The 13,566-nt window shown below is 40.7% G+C and overlaps 1 protein-coding gene and 1 non-coding gene across 18 annotated transcripts in view; both read left to right on the top strand.

The window, feature by feature from the left end:
* The window catches only part of ATP8B4 (ATPase phospholipid transporting 8B4 (putative)), a 335,711-nt gene that overhangs the window by 314,948 nt on the left and 7,197 nt on the right, over positions 1-13,566 (top strand). For 14 of the 17 annotated variants that reach the window (XR_015134452.1, XR_015134455.1, XR_015134454.1 and 11 more), the window contains 3 exons: positions 4,464-4,709; positions 9,379-9,517; positions 12,789-12,919. Coding sequence is in view for 11 of the 17 variants with exons in the window: in XM_086320812.1 (XP_086176938.1) it covers positions 4,464-4,709; positions 9,379-9,517; positions 12,789-12,919 (516 nt within the window). In the remaining 6 variants the exon portion in view is untranslated. The remainder of the gene's footprint in view (positions 1-4,463; positions 4,710-9,378; positions 9,518-12,788; positions 12,920-13,566) is intronic. The other 3 variants (XR_015134453.1, XR_015134451.1, XM_086320810.1) reach the window with 2 other exon arrangements.
* On the top strand, positions 9,897-9,968 carry TRNAR-GCG (transfer RNA arginine (anticodon GCG)). The gene has a single exon. It is a non-coding gene; the product is annotated as a tRNA-Arg (tRNA).

Below are 13,566 nucleotides of genomic sequence, written 5' to 3'. Positions count from 1 at the left end.
AAGGGGAGAGTTCAAGATGGTGATAAAGGAAGATCCTGAACTCACCTCTTGCTGTGGACACAGTCTACAACTACACAAGGAAGAATCTTCTCTTAAACAACCCTAAAGGCTGTCTGAGTGAAGACTATACACTGAGCAAACAAGAAGAGAACCACACTCAAGGAAGCGAGTTGGAGAGGCTGGGACACAATCTCGCCATAAATCCTACCCCCACCCTCAGCACAGCAGTCTTCAACCAGGAGAAAACTCAAAGCCTGAAGTTCTTCCCTTAGGAGTGAAGGGTATGCACCCCACATTGAGCACCTTAACTTTTAAAACCCGCAACTAGAGATAAGCCCCCCCAAACCAATGGGGCTCCTGTTCCAAGACCCACAAGACTGAAGCAATCTAAGAAATAGTTCTGAATGGGCCCATGTGCTCAGACTCAGTTGCTCCTGGGCCCAGTGCAGACATAGCAAATCATGCCAGTCACAGAGGCTCACCAGCTTATATTAAGTGTCGGCCTGGGAGCAGGCATCCAGCTGAACACACACATCTCGGAGTCTGCTGGAACACACTCCAGGGACAGAGGGTCAGTGCCATCCTTGCATGCTCCCTTTGCCAGACTTCAGATCACCAGTATCTCCTGAACAGGTGCTGGTACATGTGTCTGGTGCCCCTATTTTTGTGGCTGCCACCCAGAGGACACCTCTTGGCTGCCTAACTCTGGAAGCCAGAGAAACTTGCATTCCTGGTCCCATCAGTTCAGTTCAGTCACTCAGTCACGTCTGACTCTTTGCAACCCCATGAACTGCAGCACGTCAAGCCTGTCCTTCACCAACTCCCAGAGATTGCTCAAACTCATCCCAGTTGAGTCGGTGATGCCATCCAATCGTCTCACCCTCTGTCGTCCTCCTGCCTTCAATCTTTCCCAGCGTCAGGGTCTTTTCCAATGAATCAGTTCTTTGCATCAAGTAGCCAAAGTATTGGAGCTTAAGCTTTAGCATCAGTCCTTCCAGTGAATATTCAGAGTGTATTTCCTTTAGGATTGACTGGTTTGATCTTCTTGCAGTCCAAGGGACTCTCAAGAGTCTTCTCCAACACCACAGTTCAAAAGCATCAATCCTTTGGCACTTAGCCTTCTTTATGGTCCAGCTCTCAGATCCATACATGGTTACTGGAAAAACCATAGCTTTGACTAGATGGACCTTTGTCAGCAAAGTAATGTCTCTGCTTTTAAATATGTCGTCTAGGTTGGTCATAGCTTTTATTCCAAGGAGCCTATGGGACTATAGTAATCAGCCTGACCCAGAAAGGATCTCATACTCCTGTCTGGTGTCCTGACTTTTATGACTGTTGCCAGGGAACATTTCTAATGTGTGTGTAGACACACACACACATGTATATAAAAGAACATACATTATTACATGTATATATAGAATAATATATAGAATACAAGGAATATATACAGAATATATATATTCTATATCTATATATTCTATATCTATATATTCTATATCTCTATATATATTCTAATATATGTATATTCTATATCTATCTATATATTCTAAAAATGTAGAATACTCTCTCCAAAAGCAATAGAATGCAAATTCTTCTGAAGCGCACGTGAAACATTTTAAAGAAAAGATCATTTGTTAAGCTATGAAAAGTCTTAATACATTTTACAAATTGAAGCCATATCAAGTATCTTTTCTAACCACAGTGGTATAAACTAGAAATTACTTACATGAAGAAAGCTGGAAAATTCACTTATATGTGCAGATTAAGCAGCATACTCCTGAAAAGCAATAGGTTAAAGAAGAAATCAAAGAAGAAATTTAAAAATACCTTGAGACAAATTAAAATGGGAATATAAGATATCAAAATCTGTGGGATAGAATAAAAGCAGTTCCAAGAGGGAAGTTCATAGTAATAAATGCCAACCTCAAGAAACATGAAAAGACTCAAACAACCTGCCTTTATACCTCAAGGAACTAGGAACAGCACAAAGCCCAAAGGTGGTAGAAGGAAGGGAAAAACAACAATTAGAGCAAAAATAAATGAAATAGAGACTAAGAAAGTGATAGAGAAGATCCATGAAACTAAGCTGGTTCCTTGAAAAGAAAGTCAACAAACCTTTAGGTAGACTCACCAAGAAGAGAAGAGAGAAGACTCAAAATCAGAAGACATTACAACTGACCACAAAAACACAAGGATCCTAAGAGACTAATATTATACAGCAACAAATTGGACAATTTAAAGAAACGAATAAATTTCTAGAAACATACATCCTACCAAGACTGAATTATGATTAAGCAGAAAATGTGAACAGAATGGAAAACAGTATAGAAATCCTGCAAAAAATTAAAAATAGAGCTATCAAGTGATCCAGCAATTCCACTTCTGGGTATTTATCCAAAGAAAGCCAAAACATTAATTTGAAAAGATATAGACAGTCCTATATTCATTGCAGCATTATTGATAGTAAATAAGATATGGAAATCACCTAAGAGCTAAAAGATATGGATAAAAAATATACGGTTGACCCTTGAAACAACACAAAAGTTAGGGGTCCCCCTCACTTTGGCCCATACCCCAACACAGTCCAAAATTCTCCTTTACCTGTAGAGTTGCCCCTCCATATCCATGGTTCTGCATCTAAAGTTTCAACTAAGAGTGGATCAGGTAGTACATATTTATTGAAAAATTCTGTGTGTAGGTGAACCCACTTACTGCAAACCCATGTTGTTCAAGGGTCAACTGTATACTCAATAAGTGAAGTCACTCAGTCGTGTCCAACTCTTTGCAACCCCATGGACTGTAGCCTACCAGGCTCCTCTGTCCATGGGATTTTCCAGGCAAGAGTACTGGAGTGGGGTGCCATTGCCTTCTCCAGGGGATCTTCCTGACCCAGGTCTGCCGCCTTGCAGGCAGACACTTTACCGTCTGAGCCACCAGGGAAGTTCCGTATACACAATAAGGCCCCTTATTGCCATCAAGTTGAGTGTCTACCCATATCCTTTTCTGCTTTGTCTACTCTGACCCTTAAAATGATCTTCCAATCATGGGGTGCTATGCTGGAAGGCCTCGGTGACCATCTATGGCACTGCTTATTGTATAAGGAGGAAACTAAAACTCAGAAGATCATTCTCCTAAAGTTATATGGTCAGTGACAGACCTCAGCCTAGCACCAGGCCACTTGACTCTGAGACTGTAACACTGTTGTTACTATTACTATCATTATCTTGTTGTTATTTATAGAAGCATCTTGTTTTTTAATTATATGAACTATGGCAAGAACTCTGCTGAATACATACCCATTTCATCATGACAGTGATCCTGTGAGGGAGATGGTGTTGCTTGCACTTCTGAAGATGAGGAACCTGAGGCTCAGACAGGTTAAGTGACGGGTCTAAGACTACACACCTGTTACGCAGCAGAGCTGGGGTCTGAACTCAGGATTGTCTGGCTTTGGAGCCGGCTCTAGTGTTTGGCTGTGGCGCTCACAGTGTGGTCACCAGCACTGCTTTGGAGCTTGTTGGAAAGGCAGTCTCAGGCCCCACCCCAAACCTACTGAAGTGCAATCTGTTCCCCAGGTTATTAGTGTGCACATTAAGTTTGAGAAGCACAGCTTTAGCTTCTCCCAGGGCCTGGCTGGGCCCAAACATGATGCCTTCTCATTCTGTCTAAATTCTTTAACCTAAGCACCTGGTAGCTGCCTGTGGAGCCCTCCCTGGGTAGAACTCTCACTTCTGCAGGCTCAGCTCCCTTGCACCTGGAATCTACATTCTGTTCCCTCTTTCCCTGTTCCTTTCCTCCTGCTCACCCTCCCCCAGAAGTTGGGAACTCAGGGGGGCCTTTTCTGACTGGCACCCCCTGTCACTGCCTTGGCAGCTAACCCCAGGACCCGCTGGCTGCACTGGATGTCCTAGAATTCTGGGAGCATAAGCGCAGCTGAGAAGAGTAGAGAAAAGAAACTTCAGTGTGAAGCCAAATATCCACATGCAATCAAGTTCTGGTTCTGTTATAAAAGCTGTGTTGCCTCTCATGAATCTCTCTTGGAGACTCAAGTTCCTCCTATATAAAGTAGGGATAATTTTAATATCCTTTGGGTTACTGTGGGAATGAAAACAAAGTAATGAGTAGTGCATATTAGGGCATGCTTAGATAGTGCATGCATGCCCAATTGTGTCCAACTCTTTGTGATCCTATGGGCTGTAGCCTGTCAGGCTCTTCTGTCCACGGAGTTTTCCAGGCAAGGATACTGGAGTGGGTTGCCATTTTCTCCTCCAGGGGACCTTCTTGACCTAGGGATTGAACCCTCATCTCCTGGATCTCCTGCATTGGCAGGTGGATTCTTTACCACTGAGCCACCTGGGAAGGCCATGTTTAGATATGCACATGCTATTTCCAGAGACAGGAAATTCAGAGTTTCTCTAACTTCTCCTTAAGCCTCCTCCACTAAAGTAACTCTCTGTTGACAGGATGTTAGTGACCAGAATAGCATGGATTATCCCCAGCTCTACAGACCTGGGCAGCTGAATCTACTTTTTAACAAGCATGAATTTTTCATCTGTATGGCACATGGAATCTATACCTCATTAGCCCTTTTCTTCATCCCTTATGGGGCCTTTCACAACATGGCTGGAGAAGATGGACAGCACACTGCAGACTACCAGTCTTTTGCAGTGACCATGGCCACGTCTTTGGTCATTGTGGTCAGCGTGCAGGTAACCCTACTGGTGAAAATATCTTAACTGGATGGCTTTACATCTTGTAAAATCATGCTTCATTTGTTGACAGTAATCTTAGTAGGGTCCTCAACCATTTTGGCACCAGGGACTGGTTTCATGGAAGACAATTTTTCCACGGGCCAGGGTGGTGGGGGGATGGTTTCAGAAATGCATTATATTTATTGTGCATTTATTTCTAGTATTATTACAACAACCACAGACCATCAGGCATTAGATCCTGCAGGCTGGGGACCCCTGTAATACGGGGGTTTTCTTTTTAACTACACATTCTGAGATGAAACAGGAAGTTTTAACATAAATCCCCAGATGTGGGAGATTAGCATTTTGTGTCTATAACCTCCAAATTAGGAGAAACCTCACAGTAAATTGGGCACTTCTTGGGAATGAACACTGTATGTAAAGAGAATTGATATACTAATTCTTCCTTGTGTTTTCTTCTTGGGAGAAAAAGTTTCTAATGATAATAGAAACTTTCCCATGATTTCTGTAAAAGTTAGTCACTTCTAGGTTTTTTAAATTTATTTCACTCAAAGGATAATTACTTTACAATGTAGTGATGGTTTTTGCCATATATCAACATGAGTCAGTCATAGGCATAAATGTGTCCCCCCGATCCTGAACTGCATCCCACCTCCCTCCCCACCCCACCTCTCTACATTGTCCCAGAGCACTGGCTTTGGGTGCCCTGCTTCATGCATCTAGTTTTATAGTGAGATGTAATGTTTATTTGGCAGTACATTTCTGTATTCAAGAGGTTGAATGTTAGGTGTGTGGCACATTTGAATCTCAATTTCATATAAGCTTTTCTGGTAGGAATAATTTTTTTAATTTATTTTATTGAATTACAGTATTGTACTGATTTCTACTATACAGCAAAGTGATTCAGTTTTATATACTTTTTCATATTCTTTTCCATTATGGTTTATCACAGGATACTGAATATGTTATACCTCTTCCAGTAGGACCTTGTTGTTTATCTATTCTGTATATTGTAGTTTGCATCTGATAATCCCAAATCCTAATCTGTCCTTCTCCTAAACCCCCTCCACCTTGGCAATCATAAGTCTGATCTCTATGTCTGTGAGTCTCTTTTTGTTTCATAAATTTCTTCATTTGTATCATATTTATTTTCCACATATAAGTGATATCATATGGTATTTGTTTTCTCTAACTTACTTCGCTTAGTATGATGATCTCTGGGTCCATCCCCGTTGCTGCGAGTGGCATTATCCATTCGTTTCACCGCTGAGTAGCCGTCCAGTGTGTCGTCTGCACGTGTGTGTGTGCATGCCACATCTTCTGAATTCCTTTATCTGTCAGTGAACACTCAGGTTGCTTCCATGTCTTGATTACTGTAAACAGTGCTGCTATGAACGTTGAGGAACCTGTATCTTTTTGAATTATACTTTTGTCCAGATACATGCTCGGGACTGGGAGTGCTGAATCACATGGCAACTTTACTTTTAGTTTTTTGAGGAACCACCATATTGTTTTGCATAATGGCTGCACCAATTTACATTCCCATCTGGTAGAAATGATTTTTGATGACCGATTGATCATCATTGGACATCTTGAGTTTGTTTTTATTTCTTTTTTAATGAAAATGGTGGACAATACTATTAGATATTGAGTTAGAGTTCACAAAAGCTTTCTAATCCATTAAAATCTGTACCTCTGGGTGGATACAACAAGCTGTGTGACCTCTGTTCTTTGCCTTTGTGTGTGTTTTAAGGGGGAAAGTATCAATCAAGGGCTTAATTTTTACAGAGTTTGAATTGTCTTTGGTCAGTCCTTTTTCTATCCTATAAATAATCTCTTTTACAAATCTTAGCTATTTATATCAACAAAAGATCTCGTTAAACCCCAGACTTTCTCTTCATGACTCAATATTTATTAGACTGAATGAGTCAAATGTAAACATACTGCTTTTAAATGACATCTCTGCCATTCCTTGGTCCATCTAAGTGAGTATCATTAAGTTCATACCAAAGCCATCTAACACTTGACATCTTGGGAGTTCAAAATTCAGAGTCAGATAGCAGCCAAAATCAGAACCAGATTTCTCCACTCAGAGTTGTTTGTCTGTTTCACAACTACATAAAGCATATTGATGCTTTGTGAACGCTCCATGGCTAGGTCCCCTGTGTTCAATTCTGTAGCAGAGGAGGAAACAATAGAGTGAATTGAAAGTATCTGACATAGCTAAGGCATCCATCATGAAATCATGGCTTCAATCAGAAACTGCTGTCTTTAGCACAGAGTAAACTTCAGGAATTTTGTGAATAAGCTCATTTTGAGAGTGGCATTAACATGTTTTCCTCTCTAAGCATGAGTAATTTCTGCAGGAGTACACAGATGTGTGTTTGAGTTCAAATCTTTATCTTCACAGTTAAATCATATATTAGATGGGCATAAGATACTTGAATCAGAGTGTTTTAGGAATTCTGTAAATGATTTTCCACTACATCTCTGTTTCACTGTAACGGCTTGGTAATAGGTTGATTCTCTTTCCTTTGTAAATAGTATCTCTTCCGTCTAGAAGCTATGTTTTTTATCCTTGAACTTCACAAATGTTACCAGAATGTAACTTCTTTCATTGATTTGCCTATAATTTAGAGTACACTCTCAATCTGAAAATCTTTGCTGCTATCACAGAGCAGGGTTCATCATTTCTTTGATTGCTACTTTTTCTCTTTTTAGGATGCCATTATTTGAATGTTGGGCCTATGGATTGGACATCTATGGATTTACCATCCATGTCTCATATCGTTTTTGCACATGGTTCCCATTTCTTAGAGTTTTTGCCCTTATGAGATGTTTCCATTTGTTTTTACAGAATATTCAGTTCTAATCAGTAACTATTCTTATTTGGTTTCTCTATTAAATTTTTAAATTCAGAAATAACACTTTTTTCTTCCAGAATTTTTTTCTATTATCTAATTGCTTCTCTTTAAGAGTTCTCATTACTTTTTAAAATTATTGTTATAGTGCTTGACTTTTTCATTGTAAGAACTACCTTTTTTTTTTCCCCAAGTCAAATCCTCTTAAATTGATTGTGATTTTTCTTTGCCTACTCATACCTACACAGGTCAAACTATTGGTGTCTTTTAATGGTGATGAACTGACAGATGGTGAACGTTAGAGCTAGAGATTTTGGTCAGCTGTCTTGAGGAATGAGCAGGGAAACCAGCAAGTCTTTCTTTGCTGAGGTATGGAAGGCAGGGCTCTCTGTTCTCAGGCCTCTTGAGGAAAGAAAAGGCTGTCCCTTTGGCACTCCTGCAGTTTCATCGAGGCTGCTAACATTCTTTTTATGGGGCATCATTTTAAAGGACAGTAACTTTGTGTGGGAAGGGGAAGTATGCCTCTATAATGCAGAAGAGTCTGTTTCCTATGTAGGTAGAGCCCCCTTGGGCAGGCAGGAAATCTGTGACTCTGAGACTTTCTGAGACTCTGCTAGAAATCTAAACTTTCATTTGGACCATTTGGAACCTCTGAGATGCAAATAAGGATGCTGGAACCTACTTAAAAAAATTATTTATAAAAACTGGAATAAAACTGCTTTATAATGTTGTATTACTTTCTGCTGTACAATAATATAAATCAGCTATATGTATACATATGCCCCCTCCCTCTTAAGCCTCCCTCCCACCCTGCAAGGTCATCACAGAGCACTGAGCTGACTGAGCTCCCTGTGCTATACAGCAGGTTCCCACTAGCTATCTATTTTACCCATGGTGTAGTGTTATACATATCAGTGTTATTCTGAATTCACCCTACCCTCTCCTCCCCCACATCCATGTGTCCATTCTGTCTGCATCTCTGTCCCTGTCCTGCAAGTAGGTTCATCAACACCATTTTTCTAGATTCCACATATATAAGTTAATATATGGTATTTGTTTTTCTGACTCACTTCACTCTGTATGGCAGACTCTAGGTTCATCCACATCACTGCAAATGACCCAGTTTCACAGAACCTACGTATTTTTCCTCTGAGAACTGAAGTGTTCATATTCACCAGTGGCTTCCTTAGTTTGCCCATATCAGATCACTCTTTTTCAGCTGTGCTGCCATAAGAAGTTATTGGATGGGAGAAGGGCTTGTGAACATGCTCCCAGATCACCATGAAGCCCAACTCCTGATGCCAAAAGTGGATTAAGGATTTTTGCTATTATTTGAATAGTTTAACAGAAATGGTAATCAAAATGAACTAGAATATTGATATAAAACAGACTATACCTGTGTCAAAATGCTGAAATGAAAATATATGTACAGATCTTAAAATGTTGCAGTTTCTCACTATGAAAAAGTTTTCCAATAGACAAATTTAGAGAGCAATTTGGAAAGTAGCATTGAAATTAGAAGCCACTCTGCTTTCTCATTTAAAAGTTTAACATTTTATTTCCTGATGTTCACTCAATATTGTTAGATATAATGGCTGCAGGTACAAGTCCTAAGGTCAGTTGTCTACCAGAAGTGTCACATCAGTCCCCTGTGTTGTGCAGAAAGTGGTAGAGCCTGTGGTTGGCTGCTAACTAGACAGGTACAATTGTCTTTTCACAGAAGTGTCCTGAGGAGACATTACTCAGTAAAATGATGCTCTTTTCATCCTCAACAATCTCCCCTTGGCATTTGACTTTATTTACAGATAGCCTTGGATACCAGCTATTGGACTGTCATTAACCATGTCTTCATCTGGGGCAGCATAGCCACTTATTTCTCCATTTTATTTACAATGCACAGTAATGGCATCTTTGGCCTCTTCCCAAACCAGTTTCCATTTGTTGGTAAGTGAATCATATTATTTGCTGGGGCCTTGTATCAAGATGTCATTTGTCTTTGTAATGTATCTTCATTTTGGTGGGACTAGGAATGACCAGTAATTCTGTCTCTAGGAATTGACTGAACCAGACAGCTGGAGGCTTACAGTTTCCTAACAGTGCAGATGCAGTATTCTGTCCCTTTTCAAATAAGAGGCATAGCACATATATATCAGAGCTGCCCGAAAACCATGTAGTTCAGGTATATGATAGAGGGAAGAGAAAGAAATGCCAGGCTCTCCCTTTTATGCCACATTATAACCAGCATTTATTGCCAAAGTTCACCTGTGGAACTTACGTTCATTTAGAAAAGAAGTGTATAATTTGTGTGTGTGTTAAGTGGGCTTCCCTGGTGGCTCAGAGGGTAAAGCGTCTGCCTGCGATGCAGGAGACCCAGGTTTGATCCCTGGGTGGGGAAGATCCCCTGGAGAAAGAAATGGCAACCCACTCCAGTACTCTTGCCTGGAAAAGATCCCCTGGGAAAGAAATGGCAACCCACTCCAGTACTCTTGCCTGGAAAATATCATGGACAGAGAAGCCTGGTGGGCTATGGTCCATGGGGTCGCATGTCTGACTCTTTGCAACGCTATGGACTCTAGCCCGCCAGGCTCCTCTGTCTATGGGATTCTCTGGGCAAGAATACTGGAATGGGTTGCCATGCCCTCCTCCAGGGGACATTCCTGACCCAGGGATCAAACCCGCATTTCTTATGTCTCCTTCATTGGCAGGTGGGTAGTGGCTCAGATGGTAAAGAATCTGCCTAGCAGTGCAGGAGACCTGGTCAATCCCTGGAATTGGGAAGAGCCCCTGGAGAAGGGAATGGCTACCCACTCCAGTATTCTTGCCTAGAGAATTCCATGGACAGAGGACCCTGGCAGGTTACAGAGCTGGACAGACTGAGCAACTAACACTTTCTTTACTACTAGTGCCACCTGGGAAGCCCAATGTATAATTTAGTCTTTTAAAAATGGCTGGACAGTAGGCAGTAAGTGGCACAAAGTGTAGGCTCTGTTGCCAGCCAGCCAGGGTTCTCTGCCACTTATAAGATGTGTGACCTTAGGCAAGTTTCTTTTCCTTTTAATACCTTAATGTCTTCAATTCTAAACTTGGGGATATTAATAGTTCCTACTTTTATAGGGAATTTGGGAGGGTTGAATGAGATAATGCATATAAAATGCTTAGCATGCAGCTTGGTACATAGTACTTTATCAGTAAATGTTAACCAGGATAATGATGATTAAAGAAAATGTGACTTGATTACTGGTTGGGGACACTGCAAGCGATTTGAACAGCGGGTGGGTAGCAAAAGGCCTCCTAAAATCCCTTGAGCCCCTGATATTCTGAGTCCACCAAGAGTATATGTCTGGTCTACCTTTGGAGTATACTGTCATTGCCCCCCATATTTCAAAATGATTCCCAGCAAAGGCCACTGAGCTTTACATAGTGGGGCTATTAATAGACTTTTTAAAGAAGTTTTAAAATTTCTAGTGTGTGTGAAATAAGCTGGTAACAGAGATGTTTCTGAGTTCATCCTGGAAATGTGGAAAAGAGATGCACAGTGACAACCTTCTTGAGTTCGATTAGGTAAGGCTGAGATCTGCATCCATTAGTTGGGAAACTGAGTCAAGAAAAACAATTATTAGAAGACTGATTCATAGAGAAAGCAAAATAAGAGCAACTATCGGGTTATACATTTCCAAGATTGTAATTGTAATTGAGATTGTAATTCCATTTAAATGCATATATACATTTAAGAGTATTATATTCAATTTTTTGTCTTGCTCTGTGTACCTGGAAATATTTAAATTGCACCACTCTTACTTAATATAAACTGTTAATCCTTTGTCCACCAAAAGGTTCCAACCATGTAGAAACATGATGGTTGTGAATAATAAGCATACTAGGAGGGAAAAAAAGAGACATTTAAGTTTTCCCTTTTCTTTTCTCTTTGGTGCCAAATCTGAAAGTTCAGTGTGTTGACCAGAAGACTTCCAGTCCTAAGAGAGCATTCGCACATACATAATGAGACTGGAATGCCTCAACTGGAGAAAGTAGTCTATGTGGTGACCACGCTCTCCAGCTAAGCACATGCCATTCCAGGAATTAATTACTGAGTTCCAATGAGACTTTTCAAAAGTTATATCAACACTGAGGTTTAAGAAATTTTTTCTTAGTAGCCAGCAGCAAACAGGAGTGTGGTTTTAAAGTGATGGGGTTTTTTCCAGTCATGGCTGCGGGTACTGAGCGTCAAGAAGCTCAGAGATATTTAATTTATGGAGTTGCTCATTTCTGCCCAGGCAGTTGGAATCAAGTGGTCTTTGGTAGGCATTGTCTATCCTACAAAGAAAATGCAGACATTCCAATAAGTAGCCAAGCCCTCACACCTAAAGCCCATTCAAATAGTAGTAACGCTGTAGGATTGGGAGGGATAATTGGATGTATCATGTCCCTAGAAAACCAACAAAAGGAACAAAGGCTCATTTTGGCAATATAAGTACAGCTGACATCTTCTGTATAATTTTCCTGTCTGCCTCACTGACCCCTATTGCTGTGTTTAGGCAAACAGCCCAGGATACGAGGTGTGAGTATAAAATAAGAACACTGGCTCCAGGCTTGGGAAGGAGCTTCACTATTCTCTAGAACTAATATATTGAATGACTGCACCAGTGGTTTCCCAGTGTGGAGAATGCTCTTTTCACAAACCCAGGAGCATCTCTGATCACCTTGGGACCTTGAGGACTTCCTATCCATGGGAACATTAGAGAGATCAGCATGTCCACTCGAGGCTGTTGCCTGGATTTAAAAGGTTGATCCTGTCATAGATACAGCTTACTTTTTATGACATAGCCAGTGGAAAAGACCATCATTTGCGATTGTACCTGCATCTAGAACATCTACTGTGTCATTTGATATGGTAGTTTTAAGGGTAAATGTGGCTTTAATGACTGCTTTGCGGTTGAGGCATCCTGAAACTGGATGAGAGAATGCTGTTCTTCAGTGAAGGTGGACTGAACCTGGATCAGACAATGCATGTCTCTGGCTGTCAGTCTCCTAGTGATCAAGCCATGAAGCCGTTCCCAAGGGTGATCTGACCATTGTTCTTGCCTTTTTCTTATCACCACTGAACATACTATATGCTGGGGGAAGATACCCAGTGTTCTCTCTAGGAAATCTAAACAATCAATTCAATAATTCAGTTCGATTTATAACCACAGTGTTTATTTTCTTTTAATAATAGGAAATGCACGACATTCCTTGACCCAGAAGTGCACCTGGCTTGTTATTCTCTTAACAACAGTGGCTTCAGTTATGCCTGTGGTGGCGTTCAGATTTTTGAAGGTGGATTTATTCCCAACTCTGAGTGATCAGGTATGTTGCAGCACTGATGGATACTTGAGGGGTTGATTCTTTGCTCTTGGAATCATGTCCTCTGCCTGACAAGAAGTCCAGGGAAGAGCTAATGAAGTTCTCATCAGCAAACACCTACAGGTAGGTGCACAGCATCACATTGCAGTAGCTGGAACTGCCCACATCTGAATGTAGTAGCACTGGGAGTGCCAATGGAGATCACTGTCTACAGTAAATGTGGGTGAGGAGTCATAAATTACAAGTTAAGTTGTGTATTTTTTTATATTAGCACATAGTTGATTAAAGTGTAGTTTCAGGTATACAGCAAGGTGATTCAGTTACATACATGCATCTATTCTTTTTCAAATTCATTTCCCATTTAGGTTATTACAGAATATTAAGAAGCATTCCCTGTGCTACACAAGTCCTTGTTGGTTATCTGTTTTAAATATAGTAGTGTATACATCTCCGTTCCAAACTCCCAGTCTATCCTTCCCTTCCATTCTTCCGCCCAACCCCTAACTTAACCCAAACCCCAACCATAGACTTACCTTTCTGAAGCACCTACAGCATCCACAATCTCAAAGCAAACTGCACACTTAACAATCCAATCCAATAAACAATTCAAACATTGATATAAGATTCATGCACCAAATAACAGTAATAGG

Source organism: Bos grunniens, chromosome 10, assembly GCF_055505025.1.
Source record: "Bos grunniens cultivar Pamir isolate PY7600 chromosome 10, Bosgru_T2T1.0, whole genome shotgun sequence".
NCBI classification, from domain to species: Eukaryota; Metazoa; Chordata; class Mammalia; order Artiodactyla; family Bovidae; genus Bos; species Bos grunniens.
Note: the sequence above shows the minus strand (reverse complement) of the source record. Positions and strands in the feature narration are given on the sequence as shown.